Below are 27,869 nucleotides of genomic sequence, written 5' to 3' on the forward strand. Positions count from 1 at the left end.
AAAAGTAGTTCATATTCTAAAGTGAAATGCAAGCTAGAGAGAAATTAAAACTTCACCCTATGCTTTTGCCTCTCCTGTATCATCCATCCTGCAGCACAAAACCCTATGCTTCTGCCTGCCTAACAATGGAGTTTGACCAAAGCATCAGACATCAGCTGCGTCCCCATGTTTCTACCTTCTAGCCATTGCAAAAGGACTTCAAATGACAAATAGTGAAAGATAGAGCCAGTAGGCAGGCATTTCTTATATTAAAAAGACATCAGATGAAGTCGAAATGTAAGTTACTTTCTAATGACTTTTCAGAATGCGTATCTCCTTTATTTTGGAAGGCTGATGCAGCCTGGAGAATGGGGGAAATTATGATCACAGAATCACACAGAATCACAGAATCACAAGGTTGGAAATGACCCATTGGATCATCAAGTCCAACCATTCCTAACACTCCCTAAACCATGTCCCTCAGCACTTCATCCACCCGTTCCTTAAACACCTCCAGGGAAGGCAACTCGACCACCTCCCTGGGCAGCCTGTTCCAGTGCCCAATGACTCTTACTGTGAAGAATTTTTTTCTGATATCCAACCTGAACCTCCCCTGGAGGAGCTTCAGGCCATTCCCTCTTGTCCTGTCCCCTGTCACTCGGGAGAAGAGGCCAGCTCCCTCCTCTCCACAACCTCCTTTCAGGTAGTTGTAGAGAGTAATAAGGTCTCCCCTCAGCCTCCTCTTCTCCAGGCTAAACAACCCCAGCTCTCTCAGTTTCTCCTTGTACAACTTGTTCTCCAGCCCTCTCACCAGCTTTGTTGCTCTTCTCTGGACACGCTCCAGAGCCTCAACATCCTTCTTGTGGTGAGGGGTCCAGAACTGAACACAGTATTCGAGGTGCGGTCTCACCAGTGCCAAGTACAGAGGGAGAATAACCTCCCTGGACCTGCTGGTGACCCCATTTCTGATACAAGCCAAGATGCCGTTGGCCTTCTTGGCCACCTGGGCACACTGCTGGCTCATGTTCAGTCGGCTGTCAACCAGCACCCTCAGGTCCTTCTCTTCCATGCAGCTCTCCAGCCACTCTTCCCCCAGTCTGTAGCGCTGCATAGGGTTGTTGTGCCCCAAGTGCAGGACCCGGCATTTGGCCTTGTTAAACCTCATGCCATTGGTCTCAGCCCAGCAGTCCAGCCTGTTCAGATCCCTTTGCAGAGCCTCCCTACCCTCCAGCAGATCGACACTTCCTCCCAGCTTAGTGTCATCTGCAAACTTACTGAGGGTGCACTCAATGCCTTCATCCAGGTCATTGATAAAGACATTGAACAGAGCTGGACCCAGTACTGAGCCCTGAGGAACTCCACTTGTGACTGGCCTCCAGCTGGAGTTAACTCCATTGACCACCACTCTCTGGGCCCGGCCATCCAACCAGTTTTCAACCCAGGAGAGTGTGCGCCTGTCCAGGCCAGAGGCTGACAGTTTCTGAAGCAGAAACTGATGTGTCAAGGGTCAAGAAACTTGAAATCAACATTTGGAAAGAAAGATCTGAGGGATTTTAAATATTATTATAGTTTTCAGCTAAACGAGTTAAACACTTACTTCTAGCATTTAGTAATGCTTTGAAGAAAGAATGCTGTGGTTAGAGATGAAGCACTGCTCCACCATTCTGATGATTTTTTTAAGTATTTTGGTGTGGCCAGTCCAAGGAGTGACAATATTCTGTTTCAAGTATCTTTGATAGCCCCAGTTTCCACTCTTCTTATATGATTAAGTAAAAGAAAGATCTTAGCTTTGTGCAAGAAATTTGAAAATACAACCCCAGGAACTGTTGTAATTAATAGACAAGCTAAAGAAGATCAAAATGTTTGGGGTTTATAGTATGATAATTTAAAGCATCTTATATGGTAAGTTATGGCTTGGGCTTCACAATAGCTGGACTAACAGTACATGGACTCCTCATGTTCTCAGTAGTTGGCCAGCCTGCTCAGGAAGACCAGGTTTGGTATTCCTAATAACTGATTTTCAAGATGTTCTACAAAGGAAGTTAGGCTAGAGGGAAAGAAAAGTCCTAATGGTCTTCTTTTTCTTAAGAGCATATGGGCTTTATGAAAGAAAGATGAAACTAATTAAATACAAATTCTTTGCAGGTCAGCTTTTAAAAATGTCATGATCTCCTCCCCGTATTCCTTACTCAAGCGTAGGACAGGCACAGCCACCAAGTGAAAAATACAGAAACATTCACTAAACTCAGAGCTAGGAAAGCTCATTTTGCAATCAGCTGCCAAGAGGCCTGAATTAAGATTTTTTTTTTAAAGTAATTGGTCATTAATGTTCATGAGTTTAGGTAAATTAAAATTTCATATTCCAAGATTTCTGTACACTGAAATAATGCACTAAACTGCACTTCCTCCGAGCCCCCAGTCCCATTTAGAACAATTCACATCCTTGAGAATATAAGTTTACTGTAACTAGGAATTTTTTCTTCTTAGTTCCCTGGGCAGATGTAAATCCACAGCTATAGAGATGCAGCGATCAATAAGGACAATTTACTATAAGATATAATTGATCCTACAGATTGTCAGCATATCTTTATATGAAACTAAACAGTAGTGAGAAAGTCAGTAGCTTTTAGCAGCTAAACTCGATCACTGCACTCTTGCTCAAACAGAAAAAAACGAACATAATGTGACTGATTCTCCAATTCAATCTGATAGATGCATTACAGCTTGTGTAGAAGAGTTGTCACTAACAATATAAACCTACGTACACACCCTTAAGGACTAGCTCACATGTTTCTCTAAAAAAACTGTGAATTTTATGTTAAGACATTGATTGTGTGAGATGCCTGACTTCTGCCTGACATGTTAGCCACAACTTAGCTCTCAGACAGAATGTTGCCTGACTCACCCCCTTCTTCAGACACTCCAAAGATGATTGTTCCCTGCAACTGCAGAATCACAAGGCCCATGAACAGGGTGCACAATAGCTTTTATCATTTGTCTTTATATACTGAAAACACCTCCTAAAGTCACTAGTCTTTCTCCTGCTGTCTCACAGACCTATGAGAACAATCCTTACATGTGTAAATGAGCTTAAGAGACAGCGATTTGCTCTCAGCTCTAAACAGTTATGTTATGGGGAGTTGAGAATTCTCAGGTTCCAAGTCATTTTGCTACACCAATGCCACAAAAAAACAAGCCGGAGCTGTGTTAGACTTTGGGAACCGCAAAATGTGTCATAGATACTGCATTCATGTCTTTCTCTGTAGTCAGCTAAACCTTTAGATAAGAAGGCACTTAAAATACAACTTTTTTAAAAAATGAAAAACCCAGACGTAGACAACACACTTTCTGATGTTTATCAGAATTTCTATAGTACAAGCCACAAGATCAAACCATTAGGCTATTGCAGATCAAGAAACTCTTTCCCACAGAGCAAAATTAAATCCCAAATAACAAAGTCAGCGAGGAGACGTGCTATGCTGGACCTTGTTCTCACCAAAAGGAAGGAGTATGTGGGGAATGTGAAGCTTGAGGGAAACCTTGTCTGCAAGTGACCTTTAAATGGGGGAGTTCAAGATCCTTAGAGCAGTGAGTATGGCATGTGGAAAGCCCACTGCTCCAATCTCCAGGAGAGCAGATTTTGACTTCTTTAGAGACCTGCATTGTAGGAAACCATGGGATAAAGCCCTGGAGGGGAGTGAGACCCAGGAAAGCTGGTTAATATTCAAGAATCATCTCCTCCAAGCTGAGGAGTGATGGATCCCAACAAAGAGGAAGTCAGGCAAGAATGCCAGGATGCCTGCAGGGATGGAAAATGAACTCATGGACAAATTTAAAATAAAAAAGGAAGCCTACAGAGGGTGGAAGCAAGGGCAGGTAGCCTAGGAAGAATATAGAGAAATTATACGAGCAGCCAGGGATTGGGGTAGGGAAGTTAAAGCCCTGACAGAATTAAATCTGGCCAAGAACATCAAGGACAACAAGAAAAGCTTCTATAAGATATGTCTATGATAAAAAGAAGACTAGGGGAAATGTGGGTATGGAGAAGGCTGAGGTACTCAACAACTTTTTTTCATCAGTCTTCATCAGCAAATGTTGAGCCACACTGTCCCAAGTCACAGAAGACAAAGATAGGGATTGGAAGATCGAAGAACATCGCACTATAAGAAAGGATCAGGTTTGAGACTGTTAAGGAACCCGAAAGTGCACAAGTCCATGGTACCTGACAAGATGCATCCGTGGGTGCTGAGGGACCTGACAGATGAAGCTGCTAAGACACTATCCATCATATTTGAGGGCTGGAAAAGGGGAAACATAACTCCCATCTTTAAAAAAGGAAGAAAGGAAGACCTGAAGAGCTACAGGCCAGTCAGTCTTACCTCTGTGTCCAGCAAGATCATAGAGCAGATCCACCCAGAAATTCTACTGAGGCACAGGGCAAATAAGGAGGTGATTGATGACAGACAACACAACTTCCCCAAGGGCTAAATGTGACTGATGAACTTGGTGGCCTCTACAGTGGAGCTACAGCACTGATGGATAAAAGAAGAGTAACTGATGTAACATATCTAGAGCTGTGCAAAGCATTTGACGCTTTCCTATATGACGTTCTTATCTCTAAATTGGAGAGGCGGGAATTTGATGGATGTACTGCTTGGTAGATAAGGAATTGGCTAGATGGTCGCACTTAAACAATAGTGGTCAATTTCTCATTGTCCAAGTGGAGACGAGTAACGAGTGGCATTCCTATGGAGTCACTATTGGCAGGAGTGTTGTTTCGTACCTTTGTCACAGACATGGACAGTGGGATTGAGGGTACCCTCAGTAAATTTGCCAGTGACACCAAAGCTGTGTGGCCTGGCTGACATGCTGGAGGGAAGGGATGCCATACCAAGGGACCTTGACAGGCTTAAGAGGGGGACCTGTGCTAACATGATGAAATTCAACAAGGCGAAGCACAAGGTCCTGCACCTCGGCTGGGGCAGTCCCAAGCACCATTACAGGCTGGGCAAAGAATGGATTGAGAGCAACATTGAGGAAGTGCTGGCAGATGAGAAGCTCAACACAAGCCAGCAATGTGCACTTGTAGCCCAGAAATCCAACTGTACCCTGGACTGCATCAACAGAAGCAAGACCAGCAAGCCGATGGAGGTGATTCTCCTCTGCTACTCTCATGAGACCTCACTTGGAGAACTGTGTTCAGTTCTGGAGTCCTCAGCCCATGAAGGTCATGGATCTGTTAGAGCAGGTCCAGAGGAGGGCCACAAAGATGATCAGAGGGCAGGAGCACCTCCCGTATCAGGAAAGGCTGAGAGAGCTGCTGAGAAGCAAGTTTCAATGTCTCTTTCACAGAATCTGTAATGCGAACACCTTCAGTAAGAATAACAGTGCACATCAACAGCTCAGTGCTAAGCAAGTAGCCACAAAATTGCCAGTAGTGTATCTATGCAGTGTTTTGTAGTGACTGTAAAAGTGTCCACATTGTTTGAAAGAATACACAAAGAACAACTGGGAAAGAAAGAAAAAATCCACTTCCAAAATAGAGCCAATGCTATTAAAGAGTCACAACTCTTTCCACTTGAAAGGACTCCAAAACCAGTATGGTTTTCTGTTCTGATTTATTTGCATATTTATTTTGATCTCTACAAAGAATGTTGAGTCAGCAGTGCTGTCTGTCTTCCTCCTTCCCAAAGAAAGAGACCCAGCTATTCTTCCCTTAGAGGGAAGCACAAGAACCTCCTACTCCAAACATAACTCCTTGAAGGTGTTAGCTGGAAGAAAACACCTGTGATAAACCTGCCAATATTTTTTTTTCCTGCCCAGTGATAACTAGCTTAATTTATTGATAGAAAAAGCAGAAGAAACTGAGGAAGAAACAAGACTTTTTGACAAAAACAGATTCTCCCCTTCTAAGGTTAAGTCTCCCAGCGACAGCCAGGTAGTATTTGAGGGGAGCACCAAATGCTCACCTTTCTCTTAGGGGTAAGCAGACTACCAGAGTTGGCACATAACTACTGTGAGGTGCAGTCAGTGGGAGAACTGGCCTGCGAACAGCTGGTGTTTTTGGAGACTGGAAGCCTGCTGTTCTCGCAGTTATGTAGTCACCCATCTTGAGGATTTTAAAATCTCTCTGCCTGTTTTTTTTATTTGTCTGATTTTGTTTTGTTTTCAAATCCTTACTGCTGTATCTCCAAATATTCCTGTTATCCTGTAATAGTCCATTCTCCTTGGCAGATAAACCTGGTGATTTCCTACAGGAGCCTAAGACGTCTATTCTCTATTATTAGGCTATGGAGCAGTATCATAACTGACAATTTTTACTGATACCTGCACATGCATCATTAGAATGTGATACATTAACATTATAAAGCAGAAAAAAATTATTGACAGGTTTTAAAAATCCAGAGCTACTAAATTACATTTCATTGTGGCACTGAGTTGTTTACACTAGTTTTAAAACGATGTTTTGGAAGAACTTTGACATCTCCGGAGTCAAATCAGTGAAAACTAAGAAAATCTGCTGTGAGTAACATTTTCCCTTGTGGTAAGCTGCTATTGAGTAATATCGAGCTGATTACACATAATGTATACTAACAATTTTCTTCCTGAGCCTCTCGACATTTCTCTTTTTTCCTTTTGACTGTAGAAATTGGTATTGCTGCCATGCTTGTAAGGTCTACCTGCTTGCCAAGCAATTTGTATTTATTTGGCATTTGATCTATGTCTATATGCATATTTAGTATGCTTGCAGCACGTGTTTGTAATACAGTCATGAAAGGTGTGATGCCTCCCTAAATGATTGTTTTAAGGTCATGACTGCAAAACTTATCCTTGTATGATTAACACTGAAACCAGAAGAAATCACTTCTAACTGTGTAACATCTTCTATAAAGCTGCCATCAACTGTCCTTCACCCAGCAGCTGCACATTGAGAGCAAAATGAAAATACCAGCTGAGATTCCAGCTCCAAAGCAAGGAGTTTTCAGCTAAAATATCGTGTTTGCTCTCATGGGTGTGTTTTCAATTCTTGGTCAGGACAATAGGCACTTATGAATTTGCAAAGGCAGCCTTTTTGAGGACAGCTTTCTTTTCCCTAATAACACAGTGTGGGTTTTTCTGAACTGTTGGAAAAATCAGAAAAGACTCCTTACTTTGTCATTCATGTATGTTTGACAGTTTTACATCCAGAGGTTTGTAAGAAATGCCAACCTCTTCTGAAAACAGTGTGAAAGAATATTTTGAGGTTTGGTTATCCTATTTACCACATAACCTTGGAGTAACAAGTGAGTTAAATGAGTTATTTGAAAGCCTGTCTTCCTTTAGACATTATTTTCATGTTTCATGTTTGTTAAAATAGCATGTCCTGCTTAAAACTTTCGTACAATTCCAATAGGTATGGGCTGGTTTTTCTTACCATATGGATATATAATTGGTGCCAAAATCCTGTCATAACCCTTTTTCTGTTGGTAGTGGATGGCTGTCCTGCAGCTGACAATCAGAATCAGTATAATATCTCTACTGAACTGTTCCTGTGATATTGCTTTTTGATCCAGCTGCTGTCAAAATTAGCTTGCAGTCTTTTTAAGACTTAAATATTACTTTTTGAGTAATATTTAAGAACACCATTTGAGTGTTCTTGCTGTATAGTGATCTACATCCTAAGATATATAGATTTAACACTTCATCTTCTTTCCTTTTCTTTTACTATAGACGTCTGAAGTGTATTTATTTTCTGGTTTTTGTGGCACCCAGTGCTTGAACAGCAAATTCATTAAGGGGGGAGGCAGGAGGGGCAAGAGGACCAAACAAAACCCACACCCAAAACTCAAAACAGAACACTGGGAAAACACCAGATTGTGTATAAATGCTCAATTATTTAACCAGAAGCCACTATTTATATCAAGAAGCTCTTTATCATGAGTGGCACTCCACTCATTCCTACATATCTGAGCATAGAATAGTAGCCAGTGTGAGTGAAGAAGCAGAAACTGTTATTGGGCTTATTTGATTATAGGAAAATGCCAAGCCTTGTAAATAAAGCCGTAAACCTAACCTTTACACAGACAGTCTCCACTGACCACAGCAGTTAGCATTCTTCTGTTTGCTCCTGATGGAAACTGTCTGACCATTTGAAGACAGAGAGCTTCACACATAGCTGTGTTTGCCAAAGTGTTAGGCCAAGAGAGTTATTTCATTGTTTTGATAATATTTGCCAGTTGCTTTAGATAAAGATGCAGGTAAACAAGTGGGCAGCGTCCTCAGCAAAGGACTAAAAAGCAGTGAGTGGAATTATGGGTGCAAACAGAATAAGCTTAGAGATTGCATGTATCTGACGAAGGTCATGTCTGTGAACTAAGGTGAGGACATACGTCACTTTGACAACATTTCATGGTGAAAGAAGCAAGGACACTTATAAACCTCAAGCAGCAACATTGTGAAGTATACTCGAATGAAAAATTGAGGAGCTCTTACTTCCACTGAGCCTGTGCACAAGACCCAAGACACCTTTAACTCCCTTTCCAAGCCAGGTGCTCTGTTTATTGGCAGTTACAGTGAGATTCACAGGGCAGCCATCCGGATCAAGAGGAAGACCGCCTGCCACCGCGTTCCACCAAGGCAGTGATTCAGTGGGGTGTTTCCTCTGTCAGCCCCAGGACACTTTCCGTCCCTGGAGCAGCAGCTGACAACAGACAGTGGCCAGCCCGAGGCAGGGAGTATGTGATATCAGAAATGCCAGCAAATAAATTCTTTAACATTCATTTTGGCTTTAGAAAGCAAGTATCCTTTATTAGGGCTAGGCAATGTGAGGCAGCGATCGCCATCGATCCTGTGCAGCGAGACAAGAGCTGGGGACAGGGTGTATTTCCCACTTACACACGGATGTATGAACTTACCCAGAAATCTAATGCATAGTCTATTCCTTTCCAAGGGCTGATTTCAATGTCATTATGAGCTTCACAACAGTCAAATCTCTTGCCGATTCGGAGGTGGCTCCAGCTCTGCCTGACCTTGCCTTTGAGACGGGGAAAGGCTGCGAACAGACGGGGTTCCAGCAGACACAGCTGCTCAGCACAGAGCGCACCGATCACAAGGCAGTATGGTCTCCAAGGGATGAACAGCGTCCCGAAAAGCTCTGTCTGAAGGAAAACCTGCCATCAGAGGGACGTTCTGCCTAACTCGCAAAGCCACACGATTACTTAGATGAAACTTTACTTTATCTCAAATAAAAAGTATTCCACTTTTTGTAATAATAACTATTTCTCTTACCAGGGAGATTGTTTGGCTTGGGTCAGCTCGGCCCGGCCAGGCTGGGCTGGGCTCGGCTCGGCGCGGGACTGTGGGGTGCGGCCAGGGGGGAGCTGTCCGTGGTGCTGCCACTGCCCCGCGCCCCCGCGTCCCGCCGCCCCGCCCCGCCCGCCGCTCAGCCCGCTGATGGCCCCGCCGAAGGAGGGCTGGACCGTCCGCAGGGCTCGGCTGGACGGAGGGCGCGAGGCCTCGAGGAGGGAGGGAAGGAAGGAAGGAAGGAAGGAAGGAAGGAAGGAAGGAAGGAAGGAAGGAAGGAAGGAAGGAAGGAAGGAAGGAAGGAAGGAAGGAAGGAAGGAAGGAAGGAAGGAAGGAAGGAAGGAAGGAAGGAAGGAAGGAAGGAAGGAAGGAAGGAAGGAAGGAAAAGAAAATAAAAAGAGAGAGGAGAGAAAAGAAAAGCCACCCGGTTCAGGCGGAGGGTGGCGGCGTCATGGCCCGGCCCGTGTCTCCGTGCCGGTTCTCTGCGCCCAAGGATCTGTGCCAGCTGAGGGAGCTGTCAGTTTCCCCTGGGAGAAAGGGAAAGAAGGGCGCTCCCGAGTGCGCGGGGGGGCGTGGTTGGGGGGGGGGTGGTGTCTGCAGAGGGCAGGGAAGCAGGACGAGGGCCCGTTCCCCTGTTTCAATCCCGCTGTCGTTAAACAAAGCCTTTCGCTGCCATTGCTCCTACCCTTCCTCCTGCCCCTTTTCCTCCAGGTACGGGTTAAGACGCCTCTGCCTCCCTTCTGGGCAGGACCGGGGATAAAAATAATAATGAAAAAGGACCAAAGAAGGGACAGAGAAGGGCAAAGGGCCGCAGAGGGCGATCCGCCGGGGCGAGGCCGGGACGAGGCGGGACGGGGCGGGGCGGCCCCGCGGAGAAAAGCAGCGTGGGGCGGCTCTGCCGGCGGAGGCGGCCCCGGGAAGGCGGCTCCGCGCCGGGCCCGGCTCTGCCATGGGCCGAGCCCCCCGGGGCTCGGCGGCAGACGAGCTGGCCAACGCCGCCGCCCGCGGGGACCTGCGGCGCCTCGAGGAGCTGCTGGACGGCGCCGCCGACCCCAACGCCGTCAACTCCTTCGGCAGGACCCCCATCCAGGTAGGGAGGAGCGGGGTGCGGCGGGGCAGCCTCCTGGCCGCGCTCGCCCCTCGACGGCTGCTACCGGGGCCGCCGCGCCTTGCCTCCCGGCACAGGGGAGAGACAGGGTTTGGTCTTAGCAACCCCAGACTTTGTTTTAACCAGCCGAGGTAGGGTGACTCAAACCCGAGAGCTTTAATGCTCATCTAGCAATAAACGTGAGATACAAAATAACCAGTCACCTTTTCAGAAAGGATTACGCCTTAGGTCATACCTCGTCTTCTGCCTTGTGGCTATTTTTATCTCTCCCCCATCAAAAAAAAAAAAAAAGCGTATTCATCGATTCTCACGATATATTCACGGACCCTTAGGAACAGGAAAGCGATAGATTTGCCCGGCAGACCCTGCAGGTAGGCAGCTCGCAGTCCCCGTGGAGCTCAGCCTGCCTAAGTTACGTTTTGCAGTCGCGTGAACGTGTAGATAGAGGTAGTGCCCGGACAAGCCATAAATACTGGATCTGTAAAACCGAGTTAGTTTCCGAGGTAGTTCTGGCCAGCTTCTTAAATTTTCAAAATAAAACGAAACTGGGATAATCTGAGAAGCTATGTTTAAGTTTTACAGGCAATGCTTGCGAAACTCTCTCCTACAAAATGTCGGTGCAGCATTTCACTCGAAACACGCATGTGATGCCGTCCTCCGGCGTGTTTATTTCTGCACCTTTGTGCAGCAGGTATTTACCCCTTGCGCTGAACGCGCTGCCGGCTGCTCTGGGGAAAACGCAGCTTCGAAAGCGGTGAGCTCGAGGGGGAGGTTTGCCGGGGGTTTTGGTGCTGCATTGGGCAGCGGAGGCAGGCTAAAAATGGCTTTCCACTCTCTCCTGCGGGCACCGCGCTCGAGGAGGGCGGGTTCCCTGCGCGGCATTGTCCCTTGCCAAATTCATCCTGGAATTCTCCCCCTGGCGGGAGAGGGACGGCGACGGACTCAGGGAGTCTTTCCATCAGGACGGTTCCGCGGTAGCTGTGGAGCAGCGGTTCGGGAATCGCCCTCGGTTCTTGCAGGGGCGACCCCCGTTCCCCGGTTCCACCCTCTCCCCCGTGGCGGAGCAGCCCCGGTGAGGTCCCCGACGGGGCTCCCGCAGCGCTGCGGAAAAGGAGGGTTTCCCACCGCTGCGCGACACTGCCGCTGATCCCGAGGCCTCCCTCGTGGCTTTTCCGTTCCCGATCGGGCTCGATCGGGGCGGGCGCGGCGCTGACGCTGTCTCTCCCCGCAGGTGATGATGCTGGGCAGCCCGCGGGTGGCCGAGCTGCTGCTGCAGCGCGGGGCCGACCCGAACCGCCCCGACCCGCTCACCGGCTGCTTCCCGGCGCACGACGCGGCCCGTGCCGGATTTCTGGAGACGCTGGCGGCGCTGCACCGCGCCGGGGCCCGCCTCGACCTGCGCGACGGCCGCGGCCGCCTCCCCCTCGACGTGGCGGCGGGGGGCCCGCACGGAGCCGTGGCCCGGTACCTGCGGCACCCGCACCCCCCCGGGGGGCCCTGCCCGGGCGCCGTCCCCGCGGAGGAGCAGAAGCCGAGCAGCTGTGGATGAACCCCCGCATCGCCTTTCGCTGCTCGGACGCGTGAAGGACCGGCGGGATGTGAATCGTTCCGCTCGCTACACTTGGCCCGAGTCTGTGTGCTGCCGTGCACTTGGAGCCTCACGCCTCGCGCTTTTTTTCGCGTAAGGTACCAAATACTGTGAAGAGAAATAAATATGAAGGAAAACCCCCACACGGATGGCACAATAAACCCTTCGTGTTTTGACAGAACCGCCTCTGGGATCTCTGTTTATCCTCCTCCCCGCTTGCCCTTCCCAGCCTGAAGAGGGCTCCGAGCCGTCTGGTCTTTATTTGATTTCAGACTCAAAATCCGTCTCGCGGGGCGCTGAAGCCAATCCCTGCCCCTCCCTAGCAAAACCGGCCGGGACAGAGGGGGATTGAGTCTTCCCAGTGCAATTGCAGCTTTGGCAAATACCTTCTTAGCGCCACGCGTGCATGTCTGTACACGGGCCCGCGGTGCATCCGTGGCTCTTCTCTTGAGGGCTGTGATCTTGGGACCTGGGAACGAAGTCAAAGCGATTTATGCCTCTGCAAGCCCGATACCGCCCTCGCGTGAAGTAATACGTGTTTACCAGCTCGCAGATGACCTTCCTGAGTTATTGTAAGTTTACCACTATTTGGGAGAAATCATGGGGGCTGCGAAACGAAGGGCGCGTAGAACTAACAAAAAAATCGTACAGACAAGCTCGGCCCCAGGGTTTCCCAGTTTTCTCCAGGGTGGCACGTTTGGTGAAGGAAAAAAGCCAAGCCGTCGGGACAACAAGCATTTGCAAACGGCTGCGGTGCCGGGGAGTGGGTTCATTACCAGGGAGCTGAGCCGTATTTCGCTGGTCGCTCCCCCGGCACGAATGGGAGAACCTTCCTCCCTCCCGGACCCCCGCGGTTCTGTACCCACACCCGTGCAACAGGGACAGGGGAGGGGAAGCAAGGCAGGGCAGCGGGAGAGCTCTCTGCTCCTTCCCCAGAGCAAATCCCAGCGCAAAAAAATGCCTGCAGACAAATCAAGGAGAAAAAAAGCGCCTCTTCGTTTTGCATACCTACTGAGTGTCCACTCCTAGGTATTTTATACATCGACGTTAAAAAGCGTATATATGCACTTTTATACAATGTATCGCAATGTATATTTTATTACCAAATAATTTAATATGATACATGTTTTAGAATTACTTAATACAAGTTTGTGCATTGTTAAATATGTAGTTATGCCATTTATGTACATAAGACGTCTATGTAATACCCATATAAAAATATATAATATGCTTATATAAATCATTATGATTATATATCAAGCCTATATATTTGTTTCTCTATTATTTTTCTATATAATATTCTTATGTTTAATAATAACTACATTATATGCATTTAGCGTATGTACCAAACTCCTCAAATTATATTTAGTCTGTATTAGTGCTTCTTTAGTGTAAGAATGCCTAGAATATTATTTTATATGTATCTTTAAATAGAAAATATATAAAATTATAACATGCAATGATAAGACGTTATGGAATAGTACCATTTTCTGTCTTAATGCATGGCATAGCCATAAGCAAGCCAAGGAGGGCACTGGGCATACAGCAGCTAAGAGCCTGCATTCCATGCCCGAGGGAACCGGCGTGGACCCGGGACCAGACACGGAGATAGGGTAAGTCTGGAGCCTGAGTGGTCTCTTTGCAGCAAAATAAGATACTAATAGACCACGCTTCCAACCTTAGATAGAATGGGATTCCTATTTTTAAAAGTCGATTTCTCCAAGAGCCAGAATTCGATTTAAAATTTTGAGTATTTCCATGGCCGCTTATTAAAAAAAAAAAAAAAAAAGAAGAAGAAAAAGAAAAAAAAAAGACGGAAAAAAACCCCTCAATATTAATTACAATAATTATAATATCGATTGATAAAATTGGCAGGGAAATAGCAGACTTCCCCAGGTAACCGCACCGAAGGAATAGAACGTGGTCTCAGCCCCTGAACGCCCAGACCAGCCGTGGGTCTGGAGCCAGGACCAAGGCGTGGGACACTCACCCGTGGGAGGATGGGGGTCCCTGGCGCGATGCCTCTAGGAGATTCCACGGACACCTTTCCTTCTATAAGCAGCCTCGGCTCCAGAGCTTGGAGTCGTCCTGAAAAAAGGAATAGTAAATTGTTAACAACAAACCGCTGTTTGGAGGAAGCCCCAAAGGCTTTTGGGTTTAAGGCGGCAGGTAAGGCGGGGGGTTATCGGTAATATCGCCGTGTTATCGAGGACGTGCACACGCACGCACACACGCAGGCACTTCCAGCCCCCCGCAGCGGGGTGTGCGCCAAAGGATTCTCCTCGGGCCTCTCGCCCGGGCGTTCAGCTTTAGGGGGGATTTGGTTTCTATTGCCAAAACCGTCGGTGTATCCTCCCACGGCCGCTCCGGCACCTGCACCGCCAAGCAGGCGCTTCTCTCAATTTCGTCTCTCGGGGGGGAGTCGCCACTGGAGGGGAAAAGAAAAGAAGAGAGAGAAGCCTCTCTCGAAGAAGCCGATTTCATTTCGAAATGGCTGTTTTCAGTCACCCATTTCCCAGGTTTGAAATCAGACTCGGTCTGGGCGAAACCAGTACAGACTCTTTTTTTTTTTATCAGCCTTGCTGTAAGGGTTACTCCGTGCAGAAGGCAGAAGGAGGAAAACTCTATTGACATCGGTGTCGTTGCCGTTTGTCCCGCCGAGAGGAGGTGTTTGTTACAGAGTCACATACGCACACTCTGGCCGGTGCTCCGCTTCCCCTCTCCAGAGCCCTTCCCTCTGGCTCCCTGCAGTCCCTGCGCACCCGGGAGGGCGGAGATGCTCCCGCAGGACCCTGTCCCGCACCTCGAAAGGAGGTATCCACGCCACTGGGGGGGGGAGGGGGGAAATGTGCGGGGAGAGGGGGTTCCGGGGGGGAGGGACACCCACCATCGCCGCTAGGAGAGCAAGCCGGGGGGCTCAGCACCGCCTGCCAGGGGGCTCAGCATTGGCTGTCAGGGGGGCTCAGCATTGGCTGTCGGGAGGGCTCAGGATTGGCTGTCGGGGGGGCTCAGCCCTGCCTGCCGGGGGAATCAGCACTGGCTGTCGAGGGGCTCAGCATTGGCTATCGGGGGGGCTCAGCATTGCTGTCGGGGGGGTCAGCACCACCTGCCGGGGGGCTCAGCATCCCCTGCCGGGGGGCTCTGCACCCCTGCGGCCATCCCTGAGTCAGTGCCGGAGGGTTGATCCCGGTTTTTTTTTTCGCTCCCCCGCTGCCTCCCCTTCCACCCGCGCCCGCGCTCCCCAACCTCACCCTGAAAAGCGAAAATCAATCGTTCTGGCCCGGCGGAGCACTGCCGGGGAGAGGGTCGAGGGGCAGGAAATAGTTAATTACCCGTTTCGGTTACCGGCGCGAGGAGACGAGATCCGCTTTTTTTTTTTGATTATTTGTTTTTTTTTTTATCGCCCAACAACGGCCCCGCGTCGCTTTCAAATGACCATGTGACGAGGAAATAGCTGCTCGCCCGGGCCAATGCTGGCCTGCGCTTTTAAAGCGGCAGCGATCCGCTAGCCGCCTCCCCCCGGGACACCGAACAGCCCCCGGGGGGTCGCGGTGCCACAGCATCGCTCGCCCCGTCGAGAGGGCCCCGAGGGTCCCAAACCAACCAACAAGAAAATAAAACAAACAGACCCTAAACAGCACGAAAAGGAGCGGGAGGCGGCGTGTTTGGAGGGGGCAGACGACGAGGAGAGGAGAAGGAGGGGAGGGGGGGACACGGACATGTCGTCAAGGCTTGGTTTGAAAGCAGGGGAGCGCCCTGCGATTGGCCGGTCCCCGCTCGGTGCGGGTGGGAGCCGGGAGGAGGGGAGAGGAGGCGGCGGCGGCGGCGGGCTCCCCCCCCCCATCCCCCGCCGCCAGTCCTCCTCCGCCGAGTTCGAGGCGGGAGCCATCATGATGGGAGGCGTTTAAGGGGAGTGGGGGGAGGGCGAAGAGGGGCGTCGAAATTCGTGAAACGGAAAAGAGAAAAAAAAAAAGGCAAACGCTCTCCAATGAATGGAGGGCGAGAGGGCCGGCTGGGCGGCAGGGCCCCGCGGGGAGGAGGTATTTGTAGCGCGGCGCAGAGGCCCCCCGCGCCATGCCCCCCCGCATCAGGTGCACGGTGCGCTGCGGGCGCGGGGGCTCCCTGCGCCGCGCCTGGCGCATCGCGCGCCGCGTCCTGCGCCGCCTCCTCAGGGCCACGGGCCACGCGCCCCCGAGCCTCTCCCTGCGCCTGGTGCTGCGGCGCGGCCCCGGCACAGGTACGGCCTCGCTTCTCTTCTCTTCTCTTCTCTTCTCTTCTCTTCTCTTCTCTTCTCTTCTCTTCTCTTCTCTTCTCTTCTCTTCTCTTCTCTTCTCTTCTCTTCTCTTCTCTTCTCTTCCTTCTTTTTCTTTACCTTCATTTTCCTTCCCTTTCTTTTCCTTCCCTTTCTTTTCCTCCCCTTTCTTTTCTTTCCCTCTCTTTTCTTTCCCTTCATTTTCTTCCCCTTCATTTTCTTTCCCTTCATTTTCTTTCCCTTCATTTTCTTCCCCTTCATTTTCTTCCCCTTCATTTTCTTCCCCTTCATTGTCTTTCCCTTCATTTTCTTTCCCCTTTTTAACACAATAGGAAACAACGTGTTCTCGAAAAATTACTGTAACTTATTCCTGCCTTTTTTTTTTCCTTTAAGAGGTTTTTCTTTTAGTTTTCTCTGTGGCTAGTGTAGAAACAATGAACTCGCTGCCCTTCAGCGATACTTGCAGATAGTTCCTTGCTAACAAGGAACAAAACTATTGCTCTGAAGAGAGAAAATGGCCACTGTTTTCCGAGTGTGCATTACTTTCCACTGTTGTAAATGACAGCGAGGTACAGTGGCCTACTTTGCTTTCCCTCGCTGTCATATAAACACACGCAGTAAGGGTCACAGTGGCCAACCAGCCTCAGAAAGAGTAATTAAAATACACACGGATAAAGGACCTTGAGATACACAGATGTTCAGGTACTTTTAGACAGTTTTTCCTGACTGCAGACTGCAAATTCAGATTGCTGTAAATACGCAGGGCACAGCTTAGGCCTCAATCATTACATATAACTAAATACAGAATGAAAAGCAAAAGGAATATTAAATTTTATGTGTACCTGAGGATTGTTCTGAAAAATCCTCATAAAGGGTCGTTAGAGGGGTCCATAAGCTCTTCTAATCCAGAGCACAGATTGGAGAAGAGCAGAGGCAGGAGAAAAAGGAAGTATAAATATTTTCCTGAAAATATCTACATAAATACAGATTTTATATACATTTATATGTATTAAAAAAAGTAAACTGTTCAAGCTACAGGACTCAAGGTGTGAAGATAAAGTAATTCAGAGTCTGCCTGCTCCAGTCTCTGGTTAGAGAGCTTTCAGTGCTTTTTGAACATCGAATGTGGGGATACTCTCTGTCTGTATGTATATATATATTAAAAAAAAATCAGAAAAAATATCTAGTTTGCCTTGTTACCCTCAAATCCCTCCTTTCTTGTATTTTTAGTAGGCCTAATTTTTTTTTTTTTAACTTACACTAATGGAGGAAAAAGAAACTGTAAACTCTCCCTGCTCTGACATGCACAAATCTTGAATATAAAACATAGATATGAATGTGCTGATTATCTCGAAGTAAATTCGCTGTAGTGAGGTCAAAAAGCTCTCGTGAATCAGGCAGTGGCAATTGTTTTCTCTTTGTTTCCACTGTTACTGTTAATGCCGCTACTCCCCCTTTATCCCCCCCTCCCCAGCTTTTAATCGGGGAAGTGAAGTTCTAAAATGCCAGTTAGGTCTAAAACAGTCTCTGAAATGTGCTGAAAATCTGATTCTGAAGGGGCCGGTGAGGGGTCAAACAAGAGTGTCTGTTTTATTAAAAAAAAAAAAAAAAAGGATGATTTTATATTTAGCCCTATCCTTTCTGTAATGGGACGTCACAACATTACAGTCAATAAAAGTACATTTTGACAGCTCGGAGACAGCAAGCTCCGAATCTGTAGTAGTCTGGGCCACAGTCTGCAGGGGAAGGGTGGCTTCATATTCGCACTAGATATAAATCTGTTTCGGGGCCGGGAATTAGTATGGAAATAAAGAGAAAACAGCTATTTTTGCCCTTATTTCCTATTTAGAGAGATGGATTCTATTCTCAAGCTTTGTTCAAAATTAAATTACTTGATGAAATGAATGAACAAATTAAAATATAACACTCCTCGAGCAGCGTTAGAGAGAGCCTTTCTCTGAAAAAGCACTCACGAAGCTGCTTCTAAACCCCGAGCGAGTCCGGGACGGAGCCAGACTCTCAAAAACTGGCTGGGGGAGGCAGTCCGACATCTACCCTTCCGGGCTATTTGTTTTACCTTTTCTGTGTGTGCGTGTGTTTATTTGTTATTTGTCTTTGCTTTGCTACTTGGTTTTCAAGGGAGGGAGTATTTTGCCTGAGGACTGCCTTTTGCGAACTTCTAGGTGGATATCCACGGTCCTTAGGTCGTTTTACTTTCCAGTGACTCCATACCCCAAAGCGAGGAACAGAAATAATATCCATCTAAATTTTTTCTGCAAGTTTTTTAAAGAAAAATATTAAAATATCGAGAGGTATTCACAGGTATTTAGGGCAGCATATTGTGCTCAGAAATGCGCTCTGAGCAATTTTATAATGCATATTTTGGAAAACAGAAACTGAAGTACTAATTCTTTATTATTGCAGGTTGCTGGGTTGGGGTTGTGGGTTTTTTTGTTGGTTGGTTGTTTTTTTTCGTTTGTTTTGTTGATGTTGTTGTCATTTTTGTGTTCCAAAGAAAACATAATGGCACAACATCTAGAAGTCTAAAATTAAGAAGCTAAATTTTCCTGTTCTTACCCAATATGCGTAATCAGAAAAAAGACATTTGCAAATGTACAGATATTTTAAGCTGAAGAGTAGAAGGATACTGCTCAACTATTTATATTAATAGCTTTTAACTCCAAACTTCTGTCTTCCCTTCCCCTTAATTATAAACCGGGGTACTTGCATGCAACCTCCCCATTACACCCTCCAACCCTGCCTTTTATGAGCTTTTTTTACTTATTCAAGAGTGAAGAAATCCCAATATTATGTTATCTATAGTTTATCTCTTTGTACTATTTAATTAACCCCTAAAGGTATTGCCAAAATACTTGTTAGATGATAAAATAATTCCGGTAAATGTTTTAAAATATTTCTGTTTACTTATTTATTTATTTGTTTATTTCTGTTAGAAGGGTAGTACTTGCTGGTCTTTGAGTAGGGTGTAAGACGACTGCTTTTGGTAACTGAAAATGAGCTTTTCTGTCCCGCATGCCATTATCTTAACATCTCAGAACGATTTGCAGGATTGCTGCACAGTAGTATTAAAATGGATCTGTCTCCAGCGTCAAGGATATGTATTGTTAAACAGTGACTTTAATAAAAGAGAAGATAAATAAGAACAGAAATGTAAAATAGGGAGACAACGTGGATGGATTTTGTTTTCTTTGAGGGGGGAATATTTTTGCAGTGAGGTTTGTTGGGGGAGACGGTGATTTCTCCTCTCTTCCCCCGAGATACAAGTGTAATGCAAGGGCCACTTTCAAAGCACATTAGCACAGGCTCGGCTATTATTTCCCTGATTTCAGATGTGACCACGTGTCATTATGTTGAGGTCCTGTGTGTGTACCAGAATTATACAAAACACAGTTTGCATTTGTGGGGGAAGAATTCGTGTGACCTCAGTAACGTAACTTAAAATTTTGTCGATTTAGTGGCCCAGAAGCTTGATAGGTGATTTGGAGCGTCAGTAATCGTTAGTAAGGGACTGTATTTGTTGTTTGATGCCATTCTGCGATTCCGTGGCTCTTAACAGACTTCAGCGCCGGTGGAGATCCAGGCAGGTTGGTTCTTCTAGTAACGTCTTCACTTACAAATACATTGACGTGCGAGTGTATGATTTTTATATATATATAAATATGTATATGTATGAGATATATATATACTTATTTATCCACAAAAAAAACAGACGTATACATTTATTTATCTACAGAGAGAGATGCATAAAATCGACTATCAGTACTGTTACACAGAAAGTAAGAGTAGCCAGCTATAATAGGCAACCCTGCCTCGCCTCGCTATTCATCTGAAGTTTTAAAACAACTGACATTAGTAACCATGGAGGTTTTTTCTTTTCTCCAAAGAGCTCATGAAGGAGCGGAAGGCATTTTGCTGGCTGAGTGGGCGATCCTTGCCTCTTAACTTCTTAGGCCTTATGGACTCCTGAAAAAAAATCCACTTTTAAACTTTATTTGTTGATTTTTGATTTTTTTTTTTTTTTGCTTTATTTTTATCACCCACCAGCCCTGGGGTCTGCTTCACACCACGTACTACAGCGGGTGCCACCCAAGCCCCCTTCCAATGTTGCACCCTGCTCTTGCAGTGCCGCTTTCCCCAGGAACCTCGCGGGGGATGTTCAGAAACCCCTCAAATGAGGAAATTTCAGTGAACCTCTAACTTGTCTACACAGGACTGTGTTTGTGCTTATTTCTCCCCATCCAAGAAAGCCTCTGACTTTCGGCCTTCTGTAGACGTGGGCATAAAATTGCCTTTTTTTTTTCCGCTTTCGCCCACGCAGGGCTGTCCGTGTTAATTGCCGAAGGGGACAAAGGTGCACCCGCCTGCCGTGCGATCGCACCGGTTTTCTGTACTTAAAAAGAGGAGAGTGGGGAACTGACGTGGGGCGGGAAGGGGAAACAACCCCCTAAAAAGCTTCCTCAAATCTGTTTTCCGTATCTGCTCCCTCCACTACCCGCCCTCGGCGGTGGCTCTGCAAGGCGCTCCGGGAGCCTCAGCTCCCTTCCTTCACTTCTTTCCGCGGGAATGAGGGAGCCTCAGCTCCCTCTCCTTCTCCCGTCGCGCAGCCCCCGCGCTGGGGCCGGTCCCCGCTCTCCTCGACGGGGCGGGCGCTGCCGGCCGGGTGTCGCGGGGCCCGTGGAGGGGAGCCGCTGCCTCCAGGAGGGATGGGGGGTGGGGGGGGGGAAGACAGGAGGAGGAGTCAGGTGCTTCCTTTTTCGGAGGACGTTCCCAGAGGCAAGGCGAGGCGCTGCCCAGCCTCAGGCTGCCGGGCTGGAGCTGTACCTTATCCCGGCTGGGTGTCGCCGCGGTTTTCTGCGAGGCTGCCGCGGGGCTGGGGTGAAGCCATCCGCTCCTGCCGAGTGCCGCGGGGTGGATCGCAGGCTGCCCGCGGGCACGGCTCTAGCTCCTCCAGATGGGATGGACCTCAGCCCCAGCGCTCCCAGGGGCTCGGGGCCGGCCAGACCCCTTCTCCCTCCCCTCCCCCCCCCGCCCCGGGGGCGGTAAACAAATCTATCCCTCTCACGAGAGCCCCTCTCAGCCCCGGGAAGGGTCAGGCGTGTTCGTCCTCCCTCTCTCCCACCGCCTCCTCCCCTAAAGTTATCTTATATAGATCTTATATATCGTACATACTTATATCAAGTGTATCTTGTATATCGCGGTTACAACCGTGGGGCGCGTCCCACCCGAAGCAGCCCAGAGAAGTCGCTTGCCGGTGGGGCTGCCTTCATAGCGCCCCCCTCAACTTGGGGGGTGGGGGGTGGGGGCGCCGGGCTGCAGCCCTCCTCCTATCCCCTCGCTTTTCTAGCACCGACGGCTCCCTCAGAGGGAGCATCCCGGTGTGCGTGGATCGCGTTCCCCCGCCGCCCCCCGCCCGGTTCCCTGGGCCGGGGGTGGGATGCTCCGCCCGGGACGGGGCGGCCCGCGGGGGGGCGGCTCTGCCCGAGGGGAGGAGGAGCCGCTGCGAACGAGGTCCCGGGCGGGGGACATGCAGAGCCGAGACCGGCCGTGCGATGGAGGAGGCCCCCGCGAGCGACACCCCCAGCGACAGGCTGTGCAGCGCCGCCGCCCGCGGGGACCGCGAGGAGGTGCGGAGGCTCCTGGATGCGGGCGTGGATCCCAACGGGACCAACTCCTTCGGGAGGACCCCGCTCCAGGTACCCCGGGGGGCGGGGGGAGAGAGTCCTCTGCCGCCCTGGAGGGGGGGCTGAATGAATTCTTTTTTTCTGGGTTCGAATGAATTTTGATTGTTTTTATCGGATCGGGATCCAGCCGCAGCCGCCTGAGCACCAGCGGGCGATCCCATGAGCTCTCGCCCTCCCGCACGTCCGAGGTGGGGTTCGGAGGGGCAGCAAACGAATTACTCTAGGGGGTACCCAAAGGGAGAATCGGGACCGCAAAACCCCCTTCCTGATGTGTCCGGGGAGTTGACTGCGTTCCAATCAACTTCTCTGGTTTATTTGTTTCTTTGAAATACGGTCTTAATTGATCTTCTCCCTCAAGGAAATCGTAGTGGCCTCCTTTGCTGGTATTGTCGTGTCAAAAAACGCGGCAGAAGACGGTGTAGAAATCGTCACCGAGTAGAAATTGTAACTTGAAAGTAGGTATTTATTAGTAGCAGCCACTATTACTAGTGGTATTTTTAATATTTACTATTCATCAGTAGTGGTAGTATTCATTGGTAGGTATTATCAGTACCAGTGTGTAAAGGAGTCGCTTCCCAAGTATTCTGAGAGCCGCAAGTGTGCTATATTAATCGAAATACTGAAAAGGATGAAAGTTTTTAAATCCTCATTGAACGATTAATGAACTGTGAGTTAGAGTTGCTTAATTTATGCGAAGGTTTTGTCAAATTGCCATTTGAAGGGATGTATTTAAAAACTCACCAGCCAAGCTGAACAGCCATTTTAGTCCTAGCATTTTGTATGGAAAAGGAAACATTTTTCCTAAATTAAGTTACTTATGAAGGCATTAAGACATTTATTTGTTTTGTTTCTGTTGTTGGTTCAAATTCCAGATGAAAAGGATCTCCAAATTGCTGTGATTTTTGTCTTTGCTCCCCTCATTTCAGAGTCAGACTAAGTTCTGTTTCCCTCACCAACACTTTGCAAAATGGCTGCCACTGAAACATGTGCAATTTCTTAATCTTTCTGGGAAAATTAGCCTTTAGAGGCTAATTATTAAATAAATTATTACATTACTTGTAATATTTTTTATTTAATAATAAAACATTAAATTGTCATAAATTCTTAAATTTATAAACGTTTTCGCACTTCAGTATGAATAAAACCAAAAATTTTAGTCCATAACCGAACACTCTTGAGGAAGCAAATAATGAAAAAACTCTTTTGTCTCAAGATATTTGATACAATGTTGACTCTCAATTTATGGAGGTTAAAATTCTGTTGAAAATTAGCAGGAGAATGCTGGAAGCAAAAGCCCAAGTGTCATTTTCTCTTGTTTGTTGTTTGGTTTTGTTCGGTTGGGGTTTTTTTGTTTGTTTTTGTTCAATTGTGTGAGATGAGATCCTGCCAGAAGTTTCTGCTTTTGGTTTGGCTGCAGAGTGGCATTAGGTTCAGCAGGAAAGTTCTGTGCCTTCCCCGTGGGCATCCTACAGCTGTCCTTATTCCTGTGAGAAGCAGCAAAGGTTTAGGCAGAGAGAGAGAAAAGGCTCGATCCGTGCTTCAGGATTCGGGAAATCCAGAGGAGGCACCGAAAAGAGCCAAATCACTGCCAAAAAAGCACTACCGAAAAGCCTTGCTGTCAGCTGCATTGCTCACTGATAAATCAGCAACAGGCTTACAGCGGCAGGAGGCTTAATGCAAGGCTTCTCAGGGCTCTCAGAGCATACAAGGGATGTATATAGATAGTGCATCTACGTACAGTGCGTATACATAGTGTCTGGGTGTATATATGTTGAGTATGTTCGCATACATTATGATACAATAAATGGTACGTAAACGTAGTATATAGAAAAGGCATAAATGGTATTTAAAAGCGGCATAGAGAAAAGGCATCAGCGGTATTTAAGAGCTGTATATGGAAAAGGCATAAGTAGTAAATAAAAGTATAAATATTTAGTACATAGTGTGTATATATCTGATCTACATATAGCACATAGTACTAGTACATATATATAGTATATAGTACATGTACTATATATAGTACGAAGTATATATATGTAGTGCGTAAAAGTATATACGTAAAAGTATATAATAGCACATAAAAGGCATTCGTATTGTGTATACAAATGCCATATGTAAATGACATAAATACTACATGTAAGTATACCTGTGTCTATATGCGTGTACACGCCCGTGTTGGTGTATGCGTCTCACACGCAGCCGCACACCACGGGTACCATATATCCCACGGAAAGTACAAATGGCATCGAGCGTTCGACAGAGCGTACGGATGCGCGGTACCCAGTCTGGAAATGGCTTTAAAGGGTACTTTAATCCATCCCAGAGTGCCTCAAGCTGGAAGCGGCCCCCGAGCGTCCTCAGCGGGAGAGCGAAGCCGCCCCCGCCGCGGCGCTGACGCTGTCTCTCCCCGCAGGTGATGATGCTGGGCAGCCCGCGGGTGGCCGAGCTGCTGCTGCAGCGCGGGGCCGACCCGAACCGCCCCGACCCGCTCACCGGCTGCTTCCCGGCGCACGACGCTGCCCGTGCCGGGTTCCTGGAGACGCTGGCGGCGCTGCACCGCGCCGGGGCCCGCCTCGACCTGCGCGACGGCCGCGGCCGCCTCCCCCTCGACGTGGCGGCGGGGGGCCCGCACGGAGCCGTGGCCCGGTACCTGCGGCACCCGCACCCCCCCGGGGCCGCCGGGGACGCGGCTGAGCGCTGACACCCCCGCTGCCCCCGCGCCGCTTCTGCGCTGCTCGGAGAGAAAAAGCCGAAAGGATCCAAAGGCGGCTCCCCCGGCGGGCAGAGGACGAGCATCGAACGAACGAGCGGTGCTCCAGGAGGGAGAAAAATAACCCAACAAAAATAATTCGTCGTTTACCGATTTATTTCTAAATTGATGACGTCCTGAGAAGGAGAACGCTCGCTTCCCTGAGCGGCTCGCTCGCCGCCTCGATTTCCATCGGGAGCTTGGATTTTTCACCACTGAAAAATTCTCACTGTTTTATTCATGGTCGCGGAATCCTGGAGAGCTTTGCGTTTTAGTAATAGTTTGCGATTATTTTACCTAGGGCTGCGAAATAGCGAACACCTTAGCCATCCCCTTTTCAAATTTAATCCATCTTCCAATCTTCTCCTCTCATCACCCTGCTCAGTTTAGAAAGTCTCAAAATGTTTAACACTGATCGAGCCTACGATTTGGGGACTATTGTGAATATTTTTTATAGACGGGAAGGTTGTTCATGTGAAAAACCAATCGGTAATCGTTTAGCTCACGTGCACTTTTAACATCTGGAAACAACCCGTTCCACCACCGGGGCAATAAGCTCGGTAATTTTAAAACGGCTTTCCGGGTCTTTAAACCAGTCATTAGAAAACAAAACCAAATGAACGAGCTTGACTGTAAATTTGAATCCTTTAACACACACTGCCTCAGTTTTTTTCCATAGCGATTCGATTAATCTACTCAATGTTTGTGGTACAAAGAAAGAATTCTTGTGTTCGGCTATTAAACGGTCCTGCATGCAGCGCTACTCAGTGTTGGGCGGTGTTATTTATTTCGGGTTTGTTCGTGGCTCGCAATTTGGTGTCTGTGCACAAACACGCGTCCACACACTCAAAATATTCACGCGTGTCAGATACATGGGGCTTGTGCGCACGTGTGTATTATACACATACATACTTGAGTCAAAAACATCCATGAAAAGTCTTAATTTCCTTATTTAGAAGAACGCTTACCGGGCAAAAGGGAAGCTCCACTGCCCTCCGTACCTCTGCATAACTTTTTTTTTTTTTTTTTTTTTAAAATTTTCTTGCTAAAAAACCGACGGCAAGCACACGCTGCAGCATAAGGCACCTTACTATGCCCAAAAACGATTTCCCCCCCGATTCCAGCACTTTTGTTGCCTGTGCATAGGAGACCACGCTTTGTCCGGGTCACAGATCAGGAGGAAGAAGGGCTCCAGTGCCCCGTCATTCCGCCTCCAGTTTACCGAGAAAAGGCTTTCTGCAGCTCATTGCTCTAAAATAGAAGGGGGAGGGAAAAATATCACTCTTTCCTCCAAAAAAAAAATTATTTCCTAGCTCTTTGGGGACCAACTCGAAAGTGGGCCCCTCGCAGAGGGCGTTTAGACCCGGTGGGAGAAGCGCCAGCAAATCGATCCGGGGCGGGGACAAGGTGGGTGGGACGAATGTGGGTGTTTTTGACCCTCGACCCCTCCACGGCTTTGCACGCAGTCAGGAGCCCAGCTCAGCCTTGTGATTCTTGGGACAATATCCCTGCCTTCTCGGAGCATCCCTGCCTTTTGGGGTCCCACGACAGCCCAGCCTCTACTGCCCTCCTCCCTGCCCACCGAAGGAGCCCCCTTCCCCACGGGAAGGAGAGACAGCGCCCAATGGAGTCCCTTCCAAAACGTGTCACGGGAGCAGCATTCACACTGCGGTTCCCACTGTGTTTCCACGCAGCCTCTCCCCACCTGGGAAAGCTGTGCCAAAAGAACGTGACTTTCCCATGGGCCCTGGAGCTGTCAAAACTCAAAAGTTCCTTAGGAAGTCCCCTGAAGAGAAGAAAATGAAGAGTTTTTGGGATGTAGTTACACACATCCCAATTTCAAAGGTGGTGTAAGTGAGGTCCGTGACTGGACAATGCATTCACTGAATTGAGCTACTCCCCCTTTACCGCTGCCACCATCAAAGGAGAAGCAAAGAAGAACTCACACTGCTTAAGAAACTACAGAAAAAGATTTTCGCCTTCAAATGTCCAGCCCAACCTCTCTGAAAAAATATCCACAACATTTTTTTATCTCTATAGAACATAATTAAAAAGATAGTTCATGACACAGAAGCAGCAACTTTGTGCAGCTTTGCTTTCCTGTCACAAATGTTCGCTATCTGGACAAGAAGCTGGCAGAACCGTATGTCACAAAGCACAACTTAATTGTGTGTGAACACCAGCATTTGAATACTTTAACTAGATATTTTCCACTGTCAGTCTTTTATTTTTTAAAATAAAAATACCTTAGTGTGTAATGACACTTAGAAAACAAAGGATTTTCTACTACACATTCTGAAAATTTACTCTTTGAGAACATGACTCCCAAGCTTCATCACCTTTACATTTGCCTACATTTACCACAGTTTGTTGTGTCTAAGGGTCCATAGGCTGTGCATACTCTGTTCACAACCTCCGAAAGCTTCACGGAAGTGAAAATCAAAATGCATTTTAGGAAAGACAGTCATCACCTGACCATGCCTGGGTCATGGGTGTGGAAATATATTAAACTCACTGCCTGCTTACATGGAACATAAGCCTCAAGCACTGTGTATCTCACGGGGAAAATGGATATTTCCTGAGCCTTCATATAAGAAAGTGAGGAATTTGAAGACGGGACAGGTAAGCCACAGACCCGGTGCTGGAAAGACGACCTCTCAAGACACAAGAGCTCCGGTGGGTCGATCACTCCCACCAGCAGAGATGAAAGTCAATCTACTTAGTAGTTCTAGATATTTTTTATGAATCATGTCTCAATAAATACTAACCTGACACTCGCTGGAGTAATTCACCATTTCTCCTTCCTTCCTTCCTTCCTTCCTTCCTTCCTTCCTTCCTTCCTTCCTTCCTTCCTTCCTTCCTTCCTTCCTTCCTTCCTTCCTTCCCTCCTTCCTTCCTTCCCTCCTTCCCTCCTTCCTTCCTTCCTTCCTTCCTTCCTTCCTTCCTTCCTTCCTTCCTTCCTTCCTTCCTTCCTTCCTTCCCTCCTTCCTTTCTTTCTTTCTTTTTCTTTCTTTCTTTCTTTCTTTCTTTCTTTCTTTCTTTCTTTCTTTCTTTCTTTCTTTCTTTCTTTCTTTCTTTCTTTTCTTTCTTTTCTTTCTTTCTTTCTTTCTTTCTTTCTTTCTTTCTTTCTTTCTTTCTTTCTTTCTTTCTTTCTTTCTTTCTTTCTTTCTTTCTTTCGGAATATACTGTAGGAAACGAAGTTAAAATAC

At 47.7% G+C, this 27,869-nt stretch overlaps 2 protein-coding genes and 1 long non-coding RNA gene across 8 annotated transcripts in view; 2 read left to right on the forward strand and 1 right to left on the reverse strand.

Annotated features, from left to right (window-relative positions):
- Window positions 1-10,041, reverse strand: part of LOC128850527 (uncharacterized) — a 50,659-nt gene extending 40,618 nt beyond the window's left edge. Inside the window, exons 1-2 of one of the 2 annotated variants that reach the window (XR_008447951.1) lie at window positions 9,947-10,041; window positions 8,874-9,116 (exon numbers count right to left, since the gene is read on the reverse strand). This is a non-coding gene — a long non-coding RNA (uncharacterized LOC128850527). Of the gene's footprint in view, window positions 1-8,873; window positions 9,117-9,246; window positions 9,349-9,946 lie in introns of those variants that run through there. The other variant, XR_008447952.1, reaches the window with a different exon arrangement.
- A 114-nt stretch (window positions 10,042-10,155) lies between these two features.
- LOC128850526 (cyclin-dependent kinase 4 inhibitor B-like) lies at window positions 10,156-13,354 on the forward strand. Of its 3 annotated transcripts, none has more exons than XM_054055326.1 (3): window positions 10,156-10,351; window positions 10,944-11,060; window positions 11,601-13,353. In XM_054055326.1, the coding sequence occupies exons 1-3, from the start codon at window positions 10,211-10,213 to the stop codon at window positions 11,916-11,918; spliced, it is 576 nt and encodes a 191-aa protein (XP_053911301.1). In that variant the 5' UTR covers window positions 10,156-10,210; the 3' UTR covers window positions 11,919-13,353. The 3 variants fall into 3 exon arrangements, with proteins under 3 accessions (XP_053911301.1, XP_053911300.1, XP_053911302.1); XM_054055325.1 differs by having other exon boundaries at window positions 10,944-11,123; window positions 11,601-13,352; XM_054055327.1 differs by lacking the exon at window positions 10,944-11,060 and having other exon boundaries at window positions 11,601-13,354.
- Window positions 13,355-14,373: 1,019 nt separating this feature from the next.
- On the forward strand, window positions 14,374-27,470 carry LOC104059513 (cyclin-dependent kinase 4 inhibitor B-like). Of its 3 annotated transcripts, none has more exons than XR_008447817.1 (2): window positions 14,374-14,771; window positions 24,325-24,463. XR_008447817.1 is itself a non-coding variant. In XM_054054493.1 (2 exons), the coding sequence occupies exons 1-2, from the start codon at window positions 15,946-15,948 to the stop codon at window positions 24,610-24,612; spliced, it is 537 nt and encodes a 178-aa protein (XP_053910468.1). In that variant the 5' UTR covers window positions 15,942-15,945; the 3' UTR covers window positions 24,613-27,470. The 3 variants fall into 3 exon arrangements, 2 of the variants coding, with proteins under 2 accessions (XP_053910468.1, XP_053910469.1); XM_054054493.1 differs by lacking the exon at window positions 14,374-14,771 and adding an exon at window positions 15,942-16,194 and having other exon boundaries at window positions 24,325-27,470; XM_054054494.1 differs by lacking the exon at window positions 14,374-14,771 and adding an exon at window positions 21,763-21,923 and having other exon boundaries at window positions 24,325-27,470.
- Window positions 27,471-27,869: the final 399 nt, after the last annotated feature.

Source organism: Cuculus canorus, chromosome Z, assembly GCF_017976375.1.
Source record: "Cuculus canorus isolate bCucCan1 chromosome Z, bCucCan1.pri, whole genome shotgun sequence".
NCBI classification, from domain to species: Eukaryota; Metazoa; Chordata; class Aves; order Cuculiformes; family Cuculidae; genus Cuculus; species Cuculus canorus.